The sequence below is a fragment of the Lagopus muta genome, chromosome 1 (genome assembly GCF_023343835.1).
Source record: "Lagopus muta isolate bLagMut1 chromosome 1, bLagMut1 primary, whole genome shotgun sequence".
Lineage (NCBI taxonomy): Eukaryota > Metazoa > Chordata > Aves > Galliformes > Phasianidae > Lagopus > Lagopus muta.
In genome coordinates, this window is record NC_064433.1 from 181,032,793 (window position 1) to 181,056,788 (window position 23,996).

At 43.3% G+C, this 23,996-nt stretch overlaps 1 protein-coding gene across 12 annotated transcripts in view; it reads right to left on the bottom strand.

The window, feature by feature from the left end:
• The window catches only part of YAP1 (Yes1 associated transcriptional regulator), a 102,689-nt gene extending 79,140 nt beyond the window's left edge, over nucleotides 1-23,549 (bottom strand). For 3 of the 12 annotated variants that reach the window (XM_048945180.1, XM_048945980.1, XM_048944343.1), the window contains exons 1-6: nucleotides 23,388-23,520; nucleotides 22,948-23,029; nucleotides 21,035-21,107; nucleotides 16,681-16,847; nucleotides 14,348-14,520; nucleotides 8,151-8,217 (exon numbers count right to left, since the gene is read on the bottom strand). In XM_048945180.1, the coding sequence (XP_048801137.1) occupies nucleotides 8,151-8,217; nucleotides 14,348-14,520; nucleotides 16,681-16,847; nucleotides 21,035-21,107; nucleotides 22,948-23,029; nucleotides 23,388-23,497 (672 nt within the window). In that variant the 5' untranslated portion in view covers nucleotides 23,498-23,520. Of the gene's footprint in view, nucleotides 1-1,618; nucleotides 2,193-2,709; nucleotides 3,027-8,150; nucleotides 8,218-14,347; nucleotides 14,521-16,680; nucleotides 17,892-21,034; nucleotides 23,055-23,387 lie in introns of those variants that run through there. The other 9 variants (XM_048950124.1, XM_048950953.1, XM_048953376.1 and 6 more) reach the window with 8 other exon arrangements.
• Between the last annotated feature and the right edge of the window lie 447 nt (nucleotides 23,550-23,996).

Genomic DNA, 23,996 nt, shown 5'->3' on the forward strand with positions numbered 1-23,996 from the left:
GTTTAAATCCTTTTTTGTGTATTTATCAGTTAATTAAATCTCATAGATATCCCAGAACAACACGGCCACCTGCATTAAGATGCACACAGCAGTCCAGCCACACCTCTCCATGCCGATATTGCACCATACGAGGCCCCGCTTACACTCTCCTATGGGGACATTTTGACACATCTGTATGTGAACACAACATTTTTTACATTGGAGCAAGCAAGCTTACTTTTACATTTAAGCACAGTGTAAGAGATGCAACTGTATGGAATTTGAGGAGCTTTAATTCTTGAGAAAAAGAGAAGTAGGAAGTCCTTTCCTGATTAACAATATTTTATGTCACACATGAACAAACAGGGAGAACTGGAACTATCAAAAGATGGCCAACAATGGAGTAATGGTTCTCTGCCTTCAGCTGGACCTCAAGATTGAACTGTTGGAACTCCCGAGTGGGATGAGAACTCAAGGAAGGAGCACACTCAGAGAATGCGGAGCCAAAAGTAAAAGTGCAACACCTGCATGAAAATTAAATGTTTTCTGAACATGATACTTATTTAACTGCAGGTAGATACTGTGCTTACTAAGACACAGCAACAAGTAGCAGCTGAGCATGTGCAGCCCACACTTCTGCATAGCCGAACTGCGATACAACTCACACCAACGAGAGCAATCTGAAGGAACCCTGTTCACTGTTGGATTCAGAGTGCAATTAGGAAGTCAGCAGCTCAGAAGCGAAGAAAAAAACCACAGGAGCAGCTCAGCCCCACCCCTGCTATTCCCTCTCCGGTCTCACGGTGCGAAGGCCGGGCTGCTTTTCGAGTAGGTGGGAAATGAATTAACCCGTGCCGCGGCACGAAGCGCCGGGAGCGGAGCCGCGATCGCAGCAATAGCGAAGGCCTTCGCGAAGCGGGCGCCGCGACACGGAGCGAGTTTCGCTCCGGCCGCACAGACAGCGCCAAGGGGCCGACAACAAAACCGACTTTGCAGCTCAGAAAGAAGGTCGTTACTTCGCAGTTACGGCTGAGCGGCACCGGGGAACGGCGGCGGAGCGCCGCTGCCCTCATCGCGGGGCACGCGGGAGCCCCGCGGCCGGAGCCGACACAGCGCGGCGACGAAATGGTGGAAGAGCCACATCCATATTGCTTGGGGAAAAAAAAAAAAAAGTTTGGCACGGCCTCACGACACCCCCCACCGGCGGGCCGTCCCGCAGCGCGGATCGGAGCCCTCCATCGCGGCGCTCCCCGCACCGCTCCGAGGCCTCCCCGCGCCTTTCCCCCCGGCCGGGCCGCGGGGCGGATGCGGAGCCCGAGGGCCGCCCGGAGCCCGGGCCGGGCCGGTGGCCCCTCGGAGGGGCGGGGGGAGCGGGGAGAGGAGGAGGAGGAGGCGGAGGAAGGCAGCGCGCAGCCGGCCCGCGCCCCCCGCCCGCACTGAGGGCGGATTCCCGCCCCGGCCCCTTCCCTGCCCCGATTCCCTGCCTCCCTGCCCCCCCAAACACTCACACACACACTCACACTCACTCACTCACTCACGGGAGGAGCCCGGCGGCGGCGCGGAGGGAAGGAGGGAGGGAAAGAGGGAGGAGGGAGATCGGAGATCGCGGCGCAACGCCGGGCCGGCCGCCCCCCCTTACCTGGCGGGAGTGAGCCTTGGGCTCGGGCGGCTTGAAGAAGGAGTCGGGCAGCTTGCGGAGCCGCATGGGCAGCGTGTGCGGCACGTTGGCGCCCTTGGGGTTCATCACGGCGTTGAAGAGCGCCTCCAGGTCGGTCTCGGAATCGCCCCGCACATGGACGATCTGGTGCCCCGCCGGAGGGGGGCCCGCGCCCGGCGGCTGCGCGGCGCCTCCCGGAGCTCCCGACACCGCGCCCGGGGGCTGCGGGGCCGCCTGCTGCGGGGCCGGGGGCTGCGCCGCCTGCGGCGGCTGCTGCGGCTGGGGCTGCCCGGGATCCATGGCTGCGACGGGACCCCCCGGCGCTTCCTCGCGGGGCTCGGCGGCTCAGAGCGCGCGGGGCCGGCCCCGCATGCCCCGCGCCACGGCTCGTCCCGCCGTCCCCGGCTCTTCCTACCCCTCGGCGGGGACGGGCGAAACGGCTCCGACCGCGCGGCGCTGCCCCGAGCCCGGCCCAGCCCGGCCGGCGCCTCCGTCCCGGCGGCGGAAACTAACTCGCGCAACACTCCAAACAAAAGTTCGCAGTTACGCCCGCCCGAATCGCTCTCGGCGGCCGACTCCGCCCCTCCTGAGCCCGCCCGCACCGTATCCGACCGAGACGGCCCTGCGCCGCGCGGCCCTCCTGCTCGCGCCCGCCCGCACCGCCTCCCGCCCACCGGGCGCCGCGGAGCACGGGGAGCCGTCCGGCCCCCCTCCCCTCACGGCGCGCGGCTCGCAGTCTCCTCGCGGCCGGGCTCGTCCCGCCGGCACAGCGCCGCTCTCCGCGCGCCCGCCCGCCCCGTCTCCCTTCTGCCGCCCGCCCGCCCTTCCCGGCCGTGGAGGCGCGCCGCCAACCACAACTTTTATTTCTCCCTAACTTCTCTCCCAACTTCCAAGCTCCCGCCGAGGGGGTGGGGAAGAGCTGCGACGCTCCCCTCCCCCGCCGCCCCGGAAGGGGACAGCCCCCCTCTGTGGGAGATGGGGGGGGGAGGAGAACGGGGGAGCGCGACGCCGCCCGCGGGAGCGAGGCGGCGAGGCGCCCGGCCTTGACCTCACCTGGCGGCGGGGCGGGGGAGCGGCCCTGCAGCTGGAAGGGACGCGCGCGCGCGCTGCCACATCTGGAGAAGTTACTTTTATTAGATTGGCCAAAACTCGGGAAAAAGTAAGGAAAGACGCAGGAGGGTCAAACCCCAGGAAAACAGCAGCGAGGGCCGAGCCTGACACGCGCCTCGCACGAAGCCTTCTGTCACCGCCCGCCGCGCAGAGCTCAGGGCGCGCCGCCCCCGAAGCGGTGGTACAGCGCGTGCACGTGGCGCCGGGCCGGGTCCAGCAGCAGATAGCAGAAGGTCTGGGCGTGGGCTGTGCGCGACGGGTAGCACAGGCCGCTGCCGTCCTGAGGGGAGGGAAAAAGCGGCGGCGTTACGTACAGCGTGGGTCCCGCCGGGAGAGTCCGTGAAACCGGAGTGCGATGCAGCTTTATGCTCAACTCCGACGACTTACGGCGCAATGGAAGGAACGCTGTGGTTTATGGCAGTAGCTTTTTGTCACCGTTACAATACTCACAGTACAAAATGCAGATCATCAACCTCGATAACTTTATAACCTTGTGATGAACGCGATGTTAATACAAAATGTAGAATTAAGCACATAAGCGTAGGATTGGAGCCTAAAGTCCAGCTGATTAAATACACAAAGATCCCATCATATACCATTAAAATACAAAACATAGGTTTGCATATTAACGCATAAAGCCCTTCTACCAATGATTGTTTTTCACTTGGCACTTAAGGAAAACCCCTCTGTAATGCTTTGAACTTCTCCGAGCTGTTACTGAAAGCAGTTTGTGTGCCATTGCTCACAAAGTATGCGAGGAGAACCTGGACACCCTGCTCTGAACCCAATTCTGGAAGAACTCCTTCAGCTGACAGCAGGCTGCAGTGGGTCCACAGGTCAGCACCCACTTTTGCTGCCCGGCTTCCCCGGCAGCACAGCCCAACACACAGCACAGCCCAGGACCCTGAGGGGATTGTTTGGAGGTTCAGTTGGTTGGGTTTTTAATGCATTCAGTCTGGCGACTGAGCAGCCAAAAGATCAAGAGATATGTAGCTCACACATCACATCTCTAAAAACACAATATGGTTTCCTCCTGCCCCACAACAGCTTTTTGGACTAAAGAATCAGGAAAGTTGCAACCTTCCCTTTGTTTATCACTGTCAGCTCAGAAGGAAAAGATTTGGGTCCTTCACAGGACCTTCTGTGAAGTGTATCCAGTAGCTGTTGCAGGCACCCCAATTTTGCTCCTGTTATTTCAGAGGATGAAACCCCTGCTATACGCTGTGATGTCTTCCTTTGAGTGATTATTCAAGACCGTAAATCTTAAATTAAGATAAGCACCACCATAAAAGCATTGTTGAAGACAGGTAGAGATTTGAGATGTGTATTCACAGCATTTTCTGATGGTAGGCAAATGCTGCCAGCTAAAAATAGCATTCTATTTTTAAAGAACTCAGCACACAAGATCCATAGCTGTCAGGTTTAGACACCTAACTCTTTATAGATGTTTTATGGGGATCCATGTGTATCAGATACTGGATTCTCTATTGCAGTAAAGAGAGCAAGCTTTAAGACATAACATCATTCAGCATCACAGCGCCTTGGAGTGTAACCCAAAAGTGACCTCAGCTCATGCACAAAACAGACGTAACTCAGAACACTGACACTGGGATACAACTGCTGGTTACACTTATTTGTATTGCTTCTGAAGATCCCAATTAGCAGTCCTTGCTGAATCAATCAATCTCCACTCCATTTTTTATTGTTTAAAAGCAGCAGCTGCGCACCGGAAGTTTACACATCAACTTAAGAACAAAAATAATTAAGTTCTGATGGTATTTCACAGAATCACCAAGGTTGGAAAAGACCTACAAGATCACCCAATCCAACCATCCACCTATCACCAATAGTTCTCACTGCACCATGTCCCTCAACACAAAATCCAGACGTTCCTTGAACACCTCCAGGGTCGGTGACTCCATCACCTCCCTGGGCAGCCCACTCCAGTGCCTGACCACTCTTTTAGAAAAGTAGCATTTCCTAACATCCAGCCTGAATCTCCCCTGGCACAGCTTGAAACCATTCCCTCTGTTCTATCACAGTTACACAAGAGAAGAGGCCGACCCCAGCTCACTACAACATCCCTTCAGGTAGTTATAGAGAGCAGTGAGGTCTCCCCTGAGCCTCCTCTTCTCCAGACTGAACAATCCCAGCTCCTTCAGCCGCTCCCCATAAGCCCTGTGCTCCAGACCCCTCACCAGCTTTCAGGAAATTCCAGAATATAACGTACCTGGGATGAGGAAAATAATCTAATCAAGTTATTAAATCTGTCCTAGTTAGTTAGGGGGCTATTTAAAACAAAGAAACAACAAGAAAAAGCACCTAAAAGACTTGAGTGTAACAGCACTAGAACGTACTAGTGTTACTCTGATCATTATAGGAAGGGGTAGGTGTACGTGGACTGAGAGTCATCCCAATTCAATCTGCAGTTTGGTTCAGACATGCAGTGGATGTAATAGCTGATTTACTGATACAGACTAGGATCTTTTTGTTTTTAATTCGTAGGCATACAGGCAATCTGCAGATGGCTGAAACGTGCAGCATAAAGCTGAAATAAGGATATTGCTGAGCATCTCAGAACAGCACCGCTTAACCGTCAGTTTAAAAGAAGTGTTGAAGGAGCCATTTATCACACCGATTCCCAGCACTGCTACAGTTGGGGATCAGGTAAAGAAATTTGCATCCAAATACTTCATCTATAAGACAGTTTCATTTTATGCCAGCACCAGAGCTTACTCACTCTTGCTAGTGTTTGCTCACAAGATTCAAAGTACTTCTCCCATGATGATCAGTTCTACAAAGTTTTGATGCCAAACAGATCTACAGACATTCATAACTACACCAACTACATAACTAAACTGCTTTTAACCATGCCATACTCCTTTCATCATCAGTTTCCATCACTGTTTTTGATACGATCACACTACCCAGTTCTGTATCTATGGACACAGACTTGTTGAAAAGGAGGCATGACTCACAATGTTCATACAATATTGTTGACAGCTGGTTCAACCTCTGTATTACCCAATTTTAGTGGTGTTCTTTTTTTAGACAGTTTCCTAAAGAAGGGCTTACTGGCCACAATGTAAAAACCAAATAAAAGGAAAGCGATGCTGTCAAGATGACATCATATAAAATACTTAATTTCTGATTCCACTTGCATTTCTGCAAACAAATGAAGTGTATTTATTTGTCCATTTATTAATTCAGTTTGCAAAGATCAGTTTGGACTCTTCTAACTTACTGGCTGCTGTTCAGCTCACTTTTAGCAGAACAGCTTTCTTTTATGTCAGGCTAAGAGGTTACACCCATTTCTTTCAGATGCAAACCAAGAGAATACGGTTTGTAAACTGTTGCCTCAGCATTGAAATGATCCCACCTCAGATTCTGAGTTCATTTGACAAAATGTAAATTATCTACTGCAGAAATAGGTCATCTTGAGTGAATGTTTTCCTCAGAACCACACAAAATTGTGTTCTGGTAGGTACCCTGCCTGGAATTTCCAAGTAGAGTTTTAGGAGTTTGGGATCACAGAACCACCAAACAGCCCAGAGCTGCTTGTCTGGGACTTCTTATGCTCTGAGGGAAGATTCTTCAGGATTTCTTTAGTGGAAAGCAGAGTTTCCAAGTGCTCTTCCACCTCACAAGTTTACAGAATATGCAGTAAAAGCCAAATTTCCCCCTATGGGAGGGTGTAATGCTCTATATTTATCCTGGGTTTTCTTTTGCCCATCCATTTTGTTTTCAAAATCACAGAATCACAAGGTTGGAAACGACCTGCAAGATCATCCAGTCCAACCACCCTCCCATTCCTATCAGTGCCACAAGCTACTAAACCATCTCTCGTAGCTCCTCATCCAGGCGCCTCTTGAACACTGCCAGGGATGGCGACTCCACCACCTCCCTGGGCAGCCATTCCAGTGCCTGACCACCCTCTGAGAGAAAAAGTTTCTCCTAATATCCAACCTAAACCTCCTCTGGTACAACTTCTTGCCATTTCCTCGGGTCCTACTATTTGCCTGGGAGAAGAGGCCAGACCCTTTTGCACCACAACCTCCCTTCAGGAAGTTGTAGAGTGCAGTGAGGTCTCCCCTGAGCCTCCTCTTCTCCACACTGAACAATCCCAGCTCCCTCAGCAGCTCCTCATAAGACTTGTGCTCCAGACCCCTCACCAGTTTCGTTGCCCTTCTCTGGACACGCTCCAAGGCCTCAATGTCTTTCTTGTAGTGAGGGGCCCAAAACTGAACACAGCACTCGAGGTGCGGCCTCACCAGTGCTGAGTACAGGGGGATGATCACCTCCCTGCTCCTGCTGCCCACACTATTTCTAATGCAGGCCAGGAAAATGTTGCTGAAGGTTGCTTTTGTTTTTTTTTTTTTTAATGCTGATGATATTTGATGTATGGCAAATACAGCTAAAGAAGCTCTTAAATATCTAAATATCTACCAAAATACAGGAGTTTGTAAAGCACACATCAATGCATTTGCCAAGCAAATGGGAGAAAAGCAGTAATAAAATATCAGAGTTTGGCTTTTTTAGGGTATTTTTTTTTACTGAAGCCTGCAGCCTGGTAGCAAGATGAATTGTGATCCATAAGTAAAGTGCCTATTTGTAGAAAACATTTCAGAAACCTTTTTGAATTACACACAGTACTTAAAAGACGATGACCCACAAATGAATAACCAGGCTATTGGTAAGCCAAAGGGAAGTTTGTGCAGTCTGAAATGACATCAGCTATTTCTTTTGGATGTGGGAACATTATCTGGTTACGTATTCTGGTTACTCAAGGAGGCTTTGGAGTAGTAACAATTAAATTACGGATATGCTGAATCTAGTAAACATGCAACCAGTTCTCAAATTTGTTGTGATGGCAAACGTGATGATTTTGCAAGAGAAACAGAAAGGAGTGAGACTTGTCTACAGAGAGGAAGAGAGGTTAGTAGACATCTCGCTGCCCTCAACCTTTTGTGCACTACATTTCCTTGCAGTCTTTACAGAAACAGTTGCAGTACAGGCTACTCATACAGCTCTAGAAACATTTCTAAAAACAGAACCATACAAAGTCACGAGTAATCCTTATTAATCCTTATTTCTATCTCAAATAGATCTAAAAATAGAATTACTCAGTCCTAAATAAATATATTTTTTTTATAAACCAGTTTCTGGATGACTCTTATGGCTTAAATTGTAATCCAGTAAACCTATTTTTAGAGAGCTGGTGATTATTGATGAAGAGTTATTCAAGAGTGCAAGCAGGATGAGATCAGGCACAGAGTTCATGCATTAAAAAACAAAACCAAAAGAACAGCTATGGAAAAACAACTCCTTAAAATGTAATATGTGTAAATATAAATTCAGTATTTTTAAGTTATGCATCTTCTTCCAGCCAAAAATTAATACTTACATATGCAGACACTCTGAAGACAGTAGAAGTAATGCTTATTTCTTTTGTTTCAGGATTCTTTTGAACACTGAAATACAAGGGAATGATACGTACTTAATATTAATCACAGGAATCACAGATCATTGCAATCCTTCACTAACTACAGTTTTAACACACGCACTGTGTAATATATTTTTAACATACACACTGTGCCTTGCTCAGATTTGATCAAGTTCAAATTAATGGTTAAAATTCAACTCATGTTACACTGACCATGAGAAGCCATATTACTGCTCTTAGACACCATGGATATCATGACAGCTGAAAACTATAGAATGAAAATGAATCTGGTCATCTGAGGTTGTGTCAGTGTTCTCAGCTACTAAATCTCAGCAATATTACCAGCCCTAAATGAGTCCAATAAAAAATTTGCATTCTGACAGCTAAGAAAAGTCATTCAGCTAAACATTTTTTAAAGATCTTTTCACATATTCTTCATGAAAAAGCTGTAATGTAAACTGCATCTTAACAGGGACTACAAGAAGCATCAGCAGAATTTATAAAGAAATGCAAACTTAAGGTTATCTTTAATTAATATATAATTGCTTAAAATTCATTTTTAATCCTTTAGAACGTTCCATATACAGACAGCTATACAAATTAGGATGGTATTTTTTTCTGAATTTTCGTATTCCAGATGTGCTGTGAAGTCTGACTTTTCTTCCATCACCATTACCAATACTAAGATATTATTACTAACCAATTACTGTATTACCAACACTAAGATGTTATTGCAGAGAAGCCAATTACCTCAGCAATGTGTTTTAAACTGACATATCTTAAGATATGTTACTTTTCCTCAGGTCTTCTTTAAGTGATTCTTATATTTCTTTTTTAGTTAGCTCACACACTTCTATCAGTTGATCTGACTGCACAGATTGCTGTTTAAATTGATGCACCATGGAGCAGTTGAGCCCTTACACATTCCATATTTATACAGTTCCCAGAATCTGCTGAGAGTCGGCCTTGTGACAAACAGGTTCAGTTCCTGGGAAAGGTCACAAAATAGCCAAATTGCAAGAGGGTGTGTTAAAAGCAGCCCAGTTGTCCACCTAACCAGCTCCAAGCTATGACAGCAGTCCCCTATTACTACTGCTTTCACAAAGCTGCTTTTTACAAGAACAAACAAAACCCAACCCACGTTATTTTTTTAACCAATTGAAAAATGACTTCAACTGATTTCATCTGCAAAGTAATGACAGTTGTGGAGGAACTAAGTCTGTACTGTGAAGCAGTTCTTTCCTGTGGTGAGTCAGTAGCGAGGCTTTCTCAGAATTTTTTGCTGTAACTCACATTGATATACACAACAGTGGATTAAGACAACAGTGCTGAAACTGGTACTGGCCCCAGTTGTCTGCCTTACCACCCCTCCAGAGATTTCTGTCTTCCCAGCAGGGACAGCTCAACTGGTTTGTGACTCAGCTTCTGAACCACTGCAGTTTACAGAGCAGCATATTAAGATAAACTAAAATAGATGTCAGTTTATGCTAACATGCTGGGCTGTAAACTGCAGCACCGTGTCTGCTGAAAGGGTGACAAGTTTCTGACCAAGGTACAGCAGGTCTGGGCTCAGCGACTTCTGCCATATACATCCAGCCTCAAAAACTACCACTGTTCTTAGGTTACTCTGGTTTCATTTTCTTCTATCTGAAAACTTTCAGGTTCCTTAAATTTTATGTTATGCATAGGATACCAAAGCAAAGGGTGACAGAGAGTAAATCTTATTTATTCCATTGCCTGGAGAAATCCTCCCCATTTGCTTAGCTTCCTGTAAGCCATGTTTATTTCTAATGCTTTGGTTAACTTTTAGGGCAAAATAATATATCTGCCAAAATCAGATGAGATTCTGCTCTTGATAGCTCGAAAGAAGCCAGGATGTTCCCTCTGACAAGCTCCACTGTGTGGGGGTTATTGGTTTTGTTTTTTTTTTTCCTGAAAGATTTTAGAAAAAGAATACCTTCTCTTCTTGAAAAGAGCAGTATTTCCATTATCTCAGTATCCATTTTGTTCTTCCAGATTGTTAACTCCTAAACCATTAATCGAAAATGGAAATTCCTTTGTCACTGTAATGTGCATCTATCCTCTGGCTACGATGAGCAAACTTCCTCATCGGGGATCAATTCACTTTGAGTTCTAATTACATTCTCACCTTACTCACTGGCAGTGTTTTATTAGGCTTTCCAACCATTAAATAAACAACCCGGTGCTTCACATAAATTCACTTATCACAGGGGAAAGGACACCGAGGAATAAAGAGAACAATACTGAGAAGATACGACAGCGGTTGTCACCAGAAAGCAACAATGTCAGAAAAGACAGGAATCAGGTACAGAAGACAAGATTTATCAATTCAGAAGATCACAAAGTTTAACAGATGATGTTTTCATTGCCCCACTTCTGCCACATAAATGAATTAGCCAAAGCAAAAATGCTACAAATGTTTTTAATTTCTTCAGGTGACATAGGACATGACAGGCTGAAAATCAGGATGGATTTCAGTTGGTCACAGGATAATCACTGCTGTGTTTGTATCAACTGTGAGTAAATTCATTGTGAAAAAATTACTCTTTTTACAAAATAGAAAATCTCTTAATACTTTTATTTGAAACTTCTTAGCTGTGCTTGTCAAATATCAATTCAATCAATCAAATTCTATCATAATAAGAACATATGCCTGTGAGTGCTTTAGGAAAACAAAATGTCAAGATGCTTTAGGAAAACAAAATGCTGACTTTATTTTGAGCTCTGGTGCCTTGCAGTCAGAACTCAGGATCAACCAGAAGAAACAGTAAGAAAAAGAAGCGGTAAAGACTCCTAGGAGGTCTGCCACTCTGCAGATCCTGCAGAAGTTACACTTTTGTGGTGCTCTTCATATCAGGACTCTTTTGCTTAAGAAAAAACTTGTGGACCAAGCACCAACGTGTGTACATGTCTACAGTTATATCACAATTTGACTAAAGCCATCAGTGCCAGCCAATGTTTCAACACACATTCGCTAACAGCCAGTAATTATTGTCCTGTCCATTTGTTTTCTACCAAGCCCAGGAGCTGCCAAGACAAAAATAATTTAAAAAGAGTACAGTCCACAGAATTTCTTAACAGTGTGATAAGTTTTCAGTATCATATTTCAAAGAGCAGAATGTATCCAATAAGATTGCAATCCAGGAAGCAAAATCCAGGAACAAAAGCAGGCAGAGGGTAGCTGTCTAGAATAGAAGGATTTAAAAATAGTTGGGCTTTGACAGAAGTTTGAAGGTGAACGGTTTGGTTAAAGAATTTAAAGGACCACTGCTGCTGTGAACTGTTGTTTTTGAAACTACAGAGATCATAAGGAAGTAATTTTAATTGCTTTACTGTATGGTGTTATTTGTGCAAAAAATGAAGTAAAAAACCGTACAGTGCAGACTGGAAATCAGAAATCAATTCAGTCAAAATTGGTGTACAAGGGCACCTCTTCAAAGCTGCATTACTCACCCTTTAATGGCTTTTTCTCTCTTAATAAGGTAGTAACAACAGCAGCAACAACCATCTCACATTCTGGATAAACTATGGGCAGGATGAAATGAAGGAAAGGAAGAGATAAATGTGACTGTGATCTGGGAGAGAAGGTCGGAAATGTCAAGACTGAAAGCTCCTCTGGTTAGACATGAACTTAATATCAAAGGAGCAAGATAAAAGATTCAGTTATCTTGTGACTCACTTTTTCAACTGGTAAGCAGTGCGAATACCAGTCCCTGGCAGTGAGAAATTGACAGACACTGCAGGCAAGAAAATGGAGAGACACACAGTAGATAAATACCAAAGAACAGTTACATCATTAGGAGTGGATAGGTGGATTTTAAAACTTTGATGGATAGAAAGCAAGCTGAAAACAGTAAAACAAAAACAAACAACGTTAAATAACAAAAAACAAACAGAACCAACGAACTAAACAAAAAAAAAAACAAAAAAACAATCAGACCTGGAAATAGTTTATGCTGTTATAAAGTAAAGGGAAGATGTAGCACAAAGAGAAAATACCTAAAGGGGAAAATAGGGAACAGGTTGAGAAAATAGAAAAAGCAAAAAAGGTGAGGGGCTTTCCCTTTTTTGGGGGGGATTTGGGGACTGGATAATAAGAACTACTTAACATCCTTATCAGTTTACAGGAGGAAAAAGAAGGGAAAAAGGCTTAGGGAGACATGAAGGGAAAGATGAGGAGTGGCTCAGAACAAAACCGACGTGTTCAGGAAAAACAACAGCAGCCAAAAGAAGCAAGAAAGTGAATGGCTTGGTTCAAGTCAAGAGATATTCAGGTGTTTAAGAGTCACTGGCTCTAATTCTTTCATCTTTGTTCAGATAGAAAGATTTTATTCTTGTTTAATGAAAGGCATTTTAAGAACAGATCTAACGAGGAATATAACTTACAGTTTGTTTTCTAATGTTCAAGTGTATAATCTTAAACAGGAGATGAAATAACAGTTGATATTCAGACCATTCTAAATCACAGAATCACAGAAACACCAAGGTTGGACAAGACCTACAAGATCACCCAATCCAACATCCACCTATCACCAGTAGTTCTCACTGCACCATGTCCCTCAACACAAAATCCAGATGTTCCTTGAACACCTCCAGGGTCGGTGACTCCACCACCTCCCTGGGCAGCCCCATCCCACTGCCTGACCACCCATTCAGAAAAGTAGCATTTCCTAACGTCCAGCCTGAATCTCCCCTGGCGATACAGCTGAATAGAAAAGAAATTCTACTCTAAGTAATTTGAAGTCTTTGTATGGTTCATTCTAATACATTACAAAGTACAAGAAGTCTGATACATAAATACTTTGTCACATTTCAGAGATCTGTAATTGTTTTCCATTGCTTAGGTTCACATTGTTCTTCATGTCCCACCAAAATGTAGTAAGAGTAGTAAAATAGAGAATAAGAATATAGTATAAAATTTTTGTAGTATTATCAATGACCTTCACATTCCCATCAGCTCAGACTGGAAAGAGTCTCTGCACAACTGACCATTACGTTCCACTTCCCACTAAGAAGGAAGTAAGAAATGTTGCTAGTTAAAGAAGTCCTCGTATGGGAGAAAAATGGAAAAATGGCTTTTTTTTTTTTTTTTTTTTTCTGAATTGGCATCTCTAGTCAGTCATCTCTAATCTCAATCACAACATACATTAACAATTCTATACAGCAGTCCTGGCAAAAAATGTGAGTGTTAGCTCACTGGTTAATCCTAACAGTCAGATTCTACCATCCTTATTTTTACAAAAAGTATATTATTGGAATAAAGCATGCCAAAATCCATTTTTAATTTAAAAAGCAATAATTAGATGGATTTACTAAACATTTCAACTAACATGTTTCAATTTTTAAATCCTAAAACAAAAGTAGCTCGGCAGTAGTGCAAGGCTATCTACCCAAGACCAATTGTTGACTTTTTAGCAATGACAGAGGGAACACAACCTAGTTCCAATGGCATGCAACGTTTTCATTAGAGGACTATAGAAACAAAAATCTTTAAAACAAAAGTGAAATACAAAACACCGATGGTCGTTTGTGTGATACAACAAAAAGATTTTACGAAGGACAGCTGCCATTATAACTGCATATATTTTGCCACTGAACTACTACCATTGTTTCAGAGTACTTTAATAGTTGAACGCAAATAAGCTTGCAGATTTATTAAATAACAGGCCTATGTCTGAGGCAGTAATGCACACTTAGAATCATAGAATCATAGAATCACAAGGTTGGAGAGGACCTACAAGGTCATCCAGTCCAACCGTCCTCCCATCACCATTGCCACCACAAGCACTAAGCCATATCTCGCAGCTCCTCATCCAGATGCCTCTTGAACACTGCCAGGGACGGCAACTCCACCACCTCCCTGGGCAGCCATTCCAGTGCCTGACCACTCTTTGAGAGAAAAAGTTCTTCCTCATGTCTAATCTAAACCTCCTCTGATACAACTTATGGACTTCTCCTCAAATCCTGTTTGTTGCCTGGGAGAAGAGGCCAAACCCCTCCTCACCACAGGAAGTTGTAGAGTGCAATGAGGTCTCCTCTGAGCCTCCTCTTCTCCAGACTGAACAATCCCACTGACTGACACAAAGTACCTATGCACAGCACGCACACACACATGGTATAAAAGTGAAAACGCTCACCTCACCAAGTCTTTATATAAAGCCTTTGTAGTTTCTAAGTATGGGCCAAGTACATCTTCAAACTGGCACAGAGTTCCTCCAATACAAAGATGTTTAAAAAGACAGAACAGAAATTCCTTGCGGTCTGATTCACTAAATATGTCATAATGATCTGAATCTTCCAGAAGCAAAACCTTATGGAACAAGGAAATAATAAAAGTAGTAAAATAGACAAAACAGAAAAACCTTATTTGAGATGAAGTATATAAACAGTACAGCTACTTTGCTTCATGTCATACAGAGTTTGTGTTCATATAAAATATATGAGGTAGGGATGGAAGTAAGTGCTTTTTTCTAAATGCTTCTTTCAGTTATGTTTAAAATTTGCAGATGCAATAAGAAGCAGAATCACAGACTGTCAAATTTGTGCTCATGAGTTCTAATGGAAGATCCTTCAGGAGTCCTGTAATACATTAGTTAAATGCTCACCATGCAAATGAAACAATCAATAATCTGAAAATAATCTGGCTATTTTGGTCAGTTGATCAGTGTTGATTAGTTTGCCTTTGGTAATTTTGACCACATTTGCTTTTTGCCTCTAAACTTACACAGTTAGCTCACATTCCTAGAGGAATCCCAGAGGAGATCACTGGAATTCACAGCACTCTTTACTGCCAATTCCAGTGAGCATTAATCTGCAGTGCAGATAAGCAAGACATGCCATCCAGTTGTTTCCATGTGTCCCATCTTCTGCTCCAATATTATGTGAACACAGAGGGTCTTGCAAGATTAGTCCCAACACTGCCAGCTGTATGAGTGGACAGGAACCGTAAGAGCACGACTAATGATTGAGTCACATCAGCCAAACTGCAGACAGCAGCACAGATACAGGCAAACAGGTCTAAGATAGATTCGAGCTTAGTGCTGTGTGGCCCTCTGTATAACATCATTGCATGTCTCAGCAAAAAAGGGCCAGGACAACAATCTCCTTCTTGGCTGGAATAAAAGAAGCCATGGCGGGCAGGAATGAAACATGAAGTTTTGCAGCTGATGCCCCCTACAGTCTACCATCCTAGAGTGCTGACTAATTTAGCCTGCGGCTTTGAAGTTGATCGTGGAAGATTTTGACTCTTAATTCTTTCTGCCATCTTAAGTCTTATGAGTAGGAGTCATCATTTCTAACAAACATGAATCTTTCAACTTAAAAAAGCAGCCACGTGGATTTCTTCAAAGGGAAGGAAAGTGAAAAGAGACCAAAACTCCAATTACTTATTTTAAATGTTGCCTCTAACTTTATTACATTAAATACACTTAATTTTCAGAAAACATTTCACACACATCCAACTTGTAAGTAAATAGAAAGTATTTTGAGCTGCTAGGCTACAAACCATAACTGAAATTCAAACCTGAGCTTGAGATCTCTCCTTTTCCCAGAACTTTACAAGACAGACCAGTATTTCAGGTCACATCCTGTAACCAGTGTCACTGGTTCAAACATATCGTCTTCAAAGGATTTGCCAAGTGCAAACGAGTGCAACTCTATAATTATTAAGTACTTAAGATGATTATATATACAAGGAAGAGCAAAATCCAGTTCTCCCACACTGTGTTTTGCTAATGCTAAACAAACATAAGTAATAAAAATTTGTTTTAGCTTATGAAGTCAAAAGAAACACAGTGAAGACATATGTTGATTAAGATAGTGACACTCTTAGATTCTTTTCCAAAATCATCTGCTCTCTGACAACTCCATTGGAATGTGACAAAAAGAATTTTTACCTTGCAGGCCTGTTGTACTTAAGAGTTATACATAATTCCAGTATTGCACTACAAAATCATTTTCCTTTTCTTAGTTTTCTCTCCTCTGTTTCAGCTCAAAATATCACGATACTTTTCACATATGATATGGACAGCATTCCTAGCCAGGAATGCTTCAGGATGTAGCTATCAAGGGCACACAATTTCATTAGCTGGAGGGACAGCTGGGTGAGCCTGCAGGTCTGGGCACCATGGGACTTCTCCCTTGGCACCATTTGTCTTCCCCATCTAGGATAAAGAGTATCTGGATTTCTCCACACACACCCAAGCAGTGACTGATTGTTAAAAGGGCAAGTGGAAGTTGTTTTTACCTTTTTCTCCCACTTACAGAGGGAAGAGGGCCCAAGTGGAAAACAGCTTCATGCCTTGACACTCTCGGTTACTGCAGTGCCTCAGTCATTTCTATCACATGGTAACGATTCCCATTTTTATCTTCAAAGGCATCGCCAGAAAAAAAAAATTCAAAACCCTGGAAACATGTCCTTCAGTATCTAACAGAATCACAGCATTGTAGGGTTACTCACTGCAGTACTGACCTTCCTTAGTTCATCAGAGATAAGGATATCATCGTAATATTCATCGTAACATTTTACAATGACTCCATTTTCTCTAACAATTCCTTCAGTGTAGAGCCGATCAAAAAATGACATGGAAGTCTGTGTACAGGGCACTAAAGTAGCTTCAATTTTCGTCACTTTGGAATCTGGAATAGAAAGGAAAGATTCACTTGAAGCCTTTTGTGATAAATTAAAAAAAAGAGGGGGATCTATGAACTGTAATGCTTCTAAGCCCATGTATCACTTCCTTCTGATCCTAATCTTCACACACGTCGCATAAGCTAACATTTCTCTTCCCTCTATGTTTCCAACAATCCCTGACGTTTCTCCCAGATACTATCCATAGAAATTATTCATAGGTTAATTCAGATCAGCATTTTGATTCATAAATCCATAGAATTCCTACCACCTATCCAATCCACTCTAAGAAAAACAATTAAAGAGGAGCTTGAAAATATGCTTGAAAATGTTTATTTGAGCCAAAAAAGCAAAACAAAAAAAACCAAAAAACAACTTGCATGCCAATATGATGTAGAGAAAGTGAGTTATAGTGAAATGCTTGGTGGTTAATTGCTTAGCTTCACATCCAAAGATATGGTATGAAAAAAGGTACCTTTGGTTATTAAAAAGCAATAACAAATGTTTTGGACATTCTCTTAGCTGCCCATACAGAAACTACCAAGTCAAATTACACCTCCGAAACCGCCAGATGGAAAAAGCATGACTTCAGGCCTTATAACCTAAGGGGAAAAAGAGGTTTTTTTCTTCACCGATTTATTCATTTTCGCTAACTTCCAGTCCTTTACCCACAGGCTCCTCTAACTTCTAGTGCTTTGGATTCCTTTCACAGGAATAGAAATTTAATTTTATGAGATTTACAACAAGCTAAATCAGCCTCTAACATAGAAACTGTTTTGTAAAGACCTATAAATCAAAAACCGATTCAAAATTAATAAAAATCAGATATCAAATGACTTGAAATAAAGGAGACATCTTTTATTTTCCCAGTTATTCAGCTCAAGTTATAAGAAACTGAGCTATTACAGGCTTTTGTATTGGGGAAAGGGAGAGGGTTTGTGTCCTATTCAGTAATTCAGAAAAGTAAACTGCAAGTGGAAAAGTTCGAATGTACTGGAAGCCGCTGTTCTCCATCTGAGACCTGAGAGTTGAACCTCGAGATTCAGAATTTCCTGGAAAAGAGTAACCAGTTTTACAGTGTTATAAAAGTGAGCCATAAAATAGGAAGAAGAAATGTCTTGAGAAGTACTGAAGTGAAACATCTTAGTTCTGGGACATCTATAAAGTGCTGCCAATATACTTTTAAATGAACATGTCACATACATGGTACAGGGGAGATAAACCCCAGATCAGACATATCTAGAATTCCTCCAATATTTAAAAAAGATTCGTACCTCAGGGAAACCTTGTGCCACTTACTATTTACAGAACAGCTGATATAGAACTTATAGAAAGCAAGTTCAGTACTCAGTAATAAAAAAATGGTACTTCGAAAGTAAAAGGTGCAGCTTGACAGTGTACAGGTTCTACAGGTTCAAATGACATCTAGAATTTTTGTAAATGAAAACCTGCAGCAGCACTCTAAAAAATACTGATTTAAGATTGCCTCTCAGATTATTAAACCCAATTCCAAAGACAGAAATCATTAGAGCTTCAAGTTCCTATCACAACTCAGAGTCTTACCTAGGGAAATACTAAATTTTTACTTAGGGGAAAAAAGCAAGCATCCCTATCCCTTTGAAGATAACTTTTCAAGTGTTAATTGAGCTTAAGCAGATACAATCCTGCCCCCTCAGACTGCTGACAGGTGCAAGGCCAGTAGTGTGTCAAAAGAAAAAACACTATTTAGTTTTCATTGAAGCTATTTAAAAATACAAGAGACGATACATAAGTGGGAATGCATCAAATGTGTTCCTTGTGCTGCTTCTATTTTAGAAATATGAGAGTAAGAGATGAAGGAAGCTTAAAGCACATGAAGAACTATCATGCACTCTGCTACAGGGTTGGGAAGAAAGGAAAAAACATCCCTACCACACAGGCAAAAGGGCACAGTGTGAGAAGAAGTGATGAAGTATCTGTCTAATCAGAAGAAATAAAAGAGAATAAACTTGTTTCTTTACCTGAAGTGTCACAGAGAAATATTACTGTGGGATTCTACTGGGAATCCCAACACGTAAGGCAGCTGATGAGAGAGGGATGCTTTGCTCTCCCCAGGGAGAGCACCACCATTTGATCTAACAGATGGAGACTGAGGACATTATGGTCTGATAAAATAAAGGTGAGGATAAAAAGCAGCAGAAAGGGAATGAAACTGAGATTGGACAACAAAATAAGAGCGATGAGGAACTTTAGAGACATATTTTAGAGAAAGGAGATGGACAAGTAACAGAGAAGAGGTGGAGATAAATATGAAAGTGAAACCACAAGCACTGAATTCATAAAGCAAACACATTCTCATTGAGAAGGTAACAGGGGACAGCAGCCTGAAAAATGCAGAAGGATTATGAAAAAACTCTCCTTTGTAAAGTAACATTATGCTGATGTTTTATAGAAAGCTGACAGATTTTTTCTGTGAGTCTATAAATAGTTTCAGCCCCAGCTCATGCTGGGGAGAAGGGAGAGGTTGCTAAGAACCAACATAAAGCCCACTCACATGGTGCACCATCCCCTGCAATGAAATCTCCCTGTTTTGTTTGCAAGACACTAAACACAGTATTAGAGTCAACCTATATTGGATCATTTTCTTCAGATTTTCCACAAAGCAATGAAATCCAATTTCTGATGTTTCATTCAGGAATAGGAGCTTTTTTTAAAAAAGGTACTCCATACTGGCAAGTAAATTGTGTATCTGGATTAACATATCGGAGTGTCTGAAGAAGAAAACACCACATGATTTTGTATCTCCTACTCAAAGCAAATTCTTACTATATTTTCAAAAAATGCACAAGAAGACTAAGTATAGAAAAATGTGCCAACATTCCTCACCAAAAATAGGCAAAGAAAGGGAAGATGAATCTTTAGGAGCAAATGGGGTATACCAGCTGTTCAGGATTTAAAAAGGGAACTCTTCCAGTCCTCAGAACAAAATGCTTTACTTCTGTACAGAGGAAGACTGAGCAGAATCAGGAGCTATGCTGGGATACTTGGCAAGTGACCCTCCGCTCTTAACATGAGGTATGTAACCTACTGACCTTCACTACAGGCTTGACAGATAGTCTACAAAGATTCTTGTCCAAAGCAGGAAAAGATTTACCCATGCTTTGAAACATATCTGTCCTCTTTTTGCCTGACAGAGTGAAAAGGAGGTACCTGAATAGGAATGTGAGATTTTTTTTCCCCCACTTCTTATGCAATTTAATTGTTTTAATAGCCAGATAGTTTGTAGTGGGGAAAACCTGTATACCAAATCCAGAGACAAAATGGAAAAGCTAGAAAATTCCCAGTGCCCTGTGAAATATTCACACACAGTAAATTATTTGCAGACAAGTCAAAAGAATGAAGGACTTCACGCAATACCCTTCCAAAATATTCCTATTAAAGAGAATCACTTTGGAGATAGCAGGGCTCACATTACATAAAAAATCCCATCATGTTATCATATGCAGTTTCCATGACATTTTTTCATTTACATAATCAAAAATGCAATTTCAAGTGTTGCTATAAAATTACATGCTATTTGCTTTTGGACCTTCTCCTTCACAGTCTCACCTGCATCTACAGACATAATCAAGCATTATAGGTATATAATGATACGGTAACAAATAAGAAGTCAATTTTATGCCACAATTGCAACTACAGTAACCTATCATACGGATCATCTTCTGTGCCTAGATAACTTTTAAGGTAGGGATAGAGAGCCCTGAGCTTGTCTAAATACACTATCTAATCTTCCGTTCATTCGACTTTAATTTGTAAGAGAACAGTAACCTACAGCCCTAAGTTAAGTGGCTGCATCTATTGAGAAGTGCCTCTCCTGAAATGTTATCTCCAAATAAGGTAGAATCATAATTCAGTTTGTTCAAATGAAGAAGAAGTTGATAATGTCTGCATACACGGTCAGGAGAACTGAGCAAAAATAGCTTTAATAGCTTGTTTTATGAATCAGTGCAGGCATCAAGGAAAAAATGTGTAAAATTTGACAATTTAGTAACAAACTAAATAAAAATCCTTTTATTATTGAGGATAAGAAGTCATTTTAAAAATACTTCAGTCAGATGAAGATACAGACATATGAATTGTCATTACAAAGTGGTAAATGAGCAGAAAATAGTTGCAACACAGATATTTTTAGAAGATTAATTTATTCTAAAGTTACCCAATGTAGTCCAATGTCCTGAAGCTGAGAGCAACTTTAAATTGGAGATCACATTCTGATCATTAAAAAACGCCTATAATATTCAAATAAGAGAATAAGAGTTAATTTAATTAAACATAAAATCATCATAGATAGTGCCATAGATTCTTTCAAAACAAACTGCAAGGATCCAATTAGTAAGTACATGCTGTGTGATCTTTCAGTTTGATACCAAATACCACCAGATACATGTTTCTGTAACTGTGTAGCTCAAGTCCTTTATATATGCAAGATATCCTCACCAGCATCTATGTGTGTAATATGAAGATTTTACATTAAGGATTTACAGTCCAGTAACAGACAAAAAAGATTAAAGAAATCCTTGGAAGTTCAGAAAAAGGGAAAAGGGATGAAAGATTTCTACATCTGCATGGAATGCTTTAGAAATTAAAAAAAAAAAAAAAGAAATGCTAAAATTTACATTTTGTAAATAAAGTTGAAGCGTGGTCAAACGTAAACAGATAGAAATGATTCAACAGATGCAAAATACCCAATTATGTTATTGAAGGGATGGAAAAAACATCTGACAGTGAGATTTGAATATTGCATCTTAATAATTCATATCAATAAAAAAGAAAAATGCATAGTACTGTTGACAGCCAACAAGTTTAAATGATAGATAAGTCAGTTAAGAAAACATACAGTTATGCATATGTTCACAACCAGGGTGAAAAATCACTAACAAACTGCTAAAGAAAATGATGGATTTTTCAGTCTCCACATCATCAAATCTCTTTATCACCTTTCAGGGACACAGAGAGACCAGACTATGTAAAATAATGGTTTTTTCACTCTCAGTTAATTGACAGCTACTGAGAATTTATCATTTCTTAGTGAAATTTTTAAACTTTTAATTCAAAAGAGACAAGCGTTGAAAACCTAAATGCGTACTTGGAAAACTTCAATCATTTGCAATGTTTTTCAGTGGGAGATGAAATATTGGTATATTTCCATCTGAATTCCTTTAAAATACCAAGAGGCCCAATTATTCAACCAAGACAGCAATATAAAGTAGACATAAACTGAATAAAAAGTTTCTAAGTCAACAAAGTTTAAAAAAAAACACCCAAATCATGCTGTTTTTAAAGTCCTAGATGATGATTTGGGTAGATGTCAGGCAGAGGGCAGAGAGGCCGTGGCACAGCTGCCCACAGAGCTGTGCTGCCCCATCCCTGGAGTTGCTCAAGGCCACGCTGGATAGAGCCTTGGACAGCCTCAGCTGGTGGGGGGCAGCCAGCCCATGGCAGGGGCGTAGAACAAGATGATCTTTAAGGTCACTTTCAACACAAACCATTCTGTGGTTTTTTTCTACTCGCAACCAGATGAACAGATTTGCAGACAAGTCGAGAACAAGTCAGCAAGATAATTGAGTCTCAGAAAGCCGAATGCTCACAAATCTACCTTAAATAAAGGTATCCAGTTAATTTAAAAACATCACAATTTTCAGACACGTGGTACCACGCCTGGCTGCACTGTGTATTTACCAGTGCGTAGCAGTCACAGCTGTGAGCTAAGAGACAGACTGCACGTAAGCTGTGTAAAGTCAGACCTCGGGCAGATTTCCCAACTTGAAGTGTGGTGGCTAAAGCCAGCATCCAATTCAGATTGCCATTCTGAGGCTGGAATGACTAAACTGTTCCGTCTTAGAACAGAGTAACATGAGGACAGACTGAAATACTTTCAGAGAACAGCACAGTTAGCCCACAAAACACGACTTCGGGCACCGTGCCTCCATCACCTGCTTTCAAGGGGAAAGCGAGCAGGCAGGGAGCAGTAACACCACTCCAGCACTTTTCATCTCGTCGGCTTCCAACAGGTATCATTTCAAAGTGGGAGAACGAAAAGTGTTCAATATATAAAGAGCTCAAAACTACCATAACGAACTCATCCTTTTGATAGGGCTTAAACTGCTGGTCGAAGCTGAACGCTTGTGCTGTGATACTGCCTTGCATTGACCTGAAATGGAGAAAACGAGCAGCAATATCGCACACAGCACTGGCTGTTTACCGCGCCGCAGGCCCGCCCGGGCGCGTCGCTCACTCGGTGCTCAGCGCACCAACCGGACTCGCGGTTTTCCTCTGCCCTTTCCGCCCTCACCGCTCCTCGGAGGGGAAGGCGGGCGCGGCGGCCGCCCGGCAGCACCGCGGGCTGCGTCGGGCTGAGGGCCGGGGACGAGCAGCGCCTTTCGCCTCGGCGCCAGAGCGCGGCTCCGCGGAGCCCGAGCCGGCCGCGGCCCTCCGCGCCACACGCGCCTTCCCCGCCTCTCCCCACCGCCCTGCCCGTCCCGGGGCCCGGCGGGCCTCCCCCCTCCCACCATTTGAGCAGCCGCTCCCGGACGTCCCTATCCTGCAGGCAGGGAAAGGCTTTCTGGGGCAGGGGGCGGAACGCGAAGCCCGCCGCACCCCGCCGCTCCCCGGCCGCCATCCTTCGGCGGCTCCGCGGCGGTTGCCATAGGGACGGCGCCGCGCGGGGTGCGCAGCCGCCAGCTCCCGCCGCGGGGCTCGGCCCCGTAACGAGCGTTCCGCCGCGCGCCCGTCCGCCCTCCCCCTGACAGGATTTCTTTCGGTTTTCGCTATAAATCCTCCCAGTTCAACGTCAGTCCCCTCCCCCGTTCCCTCTACTCCTATCTGTGAGCCAGGAGAACTCGGGCCCCGAGTGGGACCCCGCGGCTGACCGAACCCCGCAAAGCGAATGAGGAACGCCCTCAGTCGGGAATGATGAAGCGGTGGTGAATCAGAGCTTCTTCCCACTTCCCAGGGTGTTGAGCCATCTCAGAGACGTGAGGACGTGCTTCCAGGCTTTTCCCAGTGGGAAATTGAAAGGCAGGACGTTGTTACCGAAGGAAGTTATTTTTAATGCAGAGACACCCGGAAAATGTGGGGGATTTCCTGCCCTCGGCAGGGACACCAACGAGAGCTGAAGG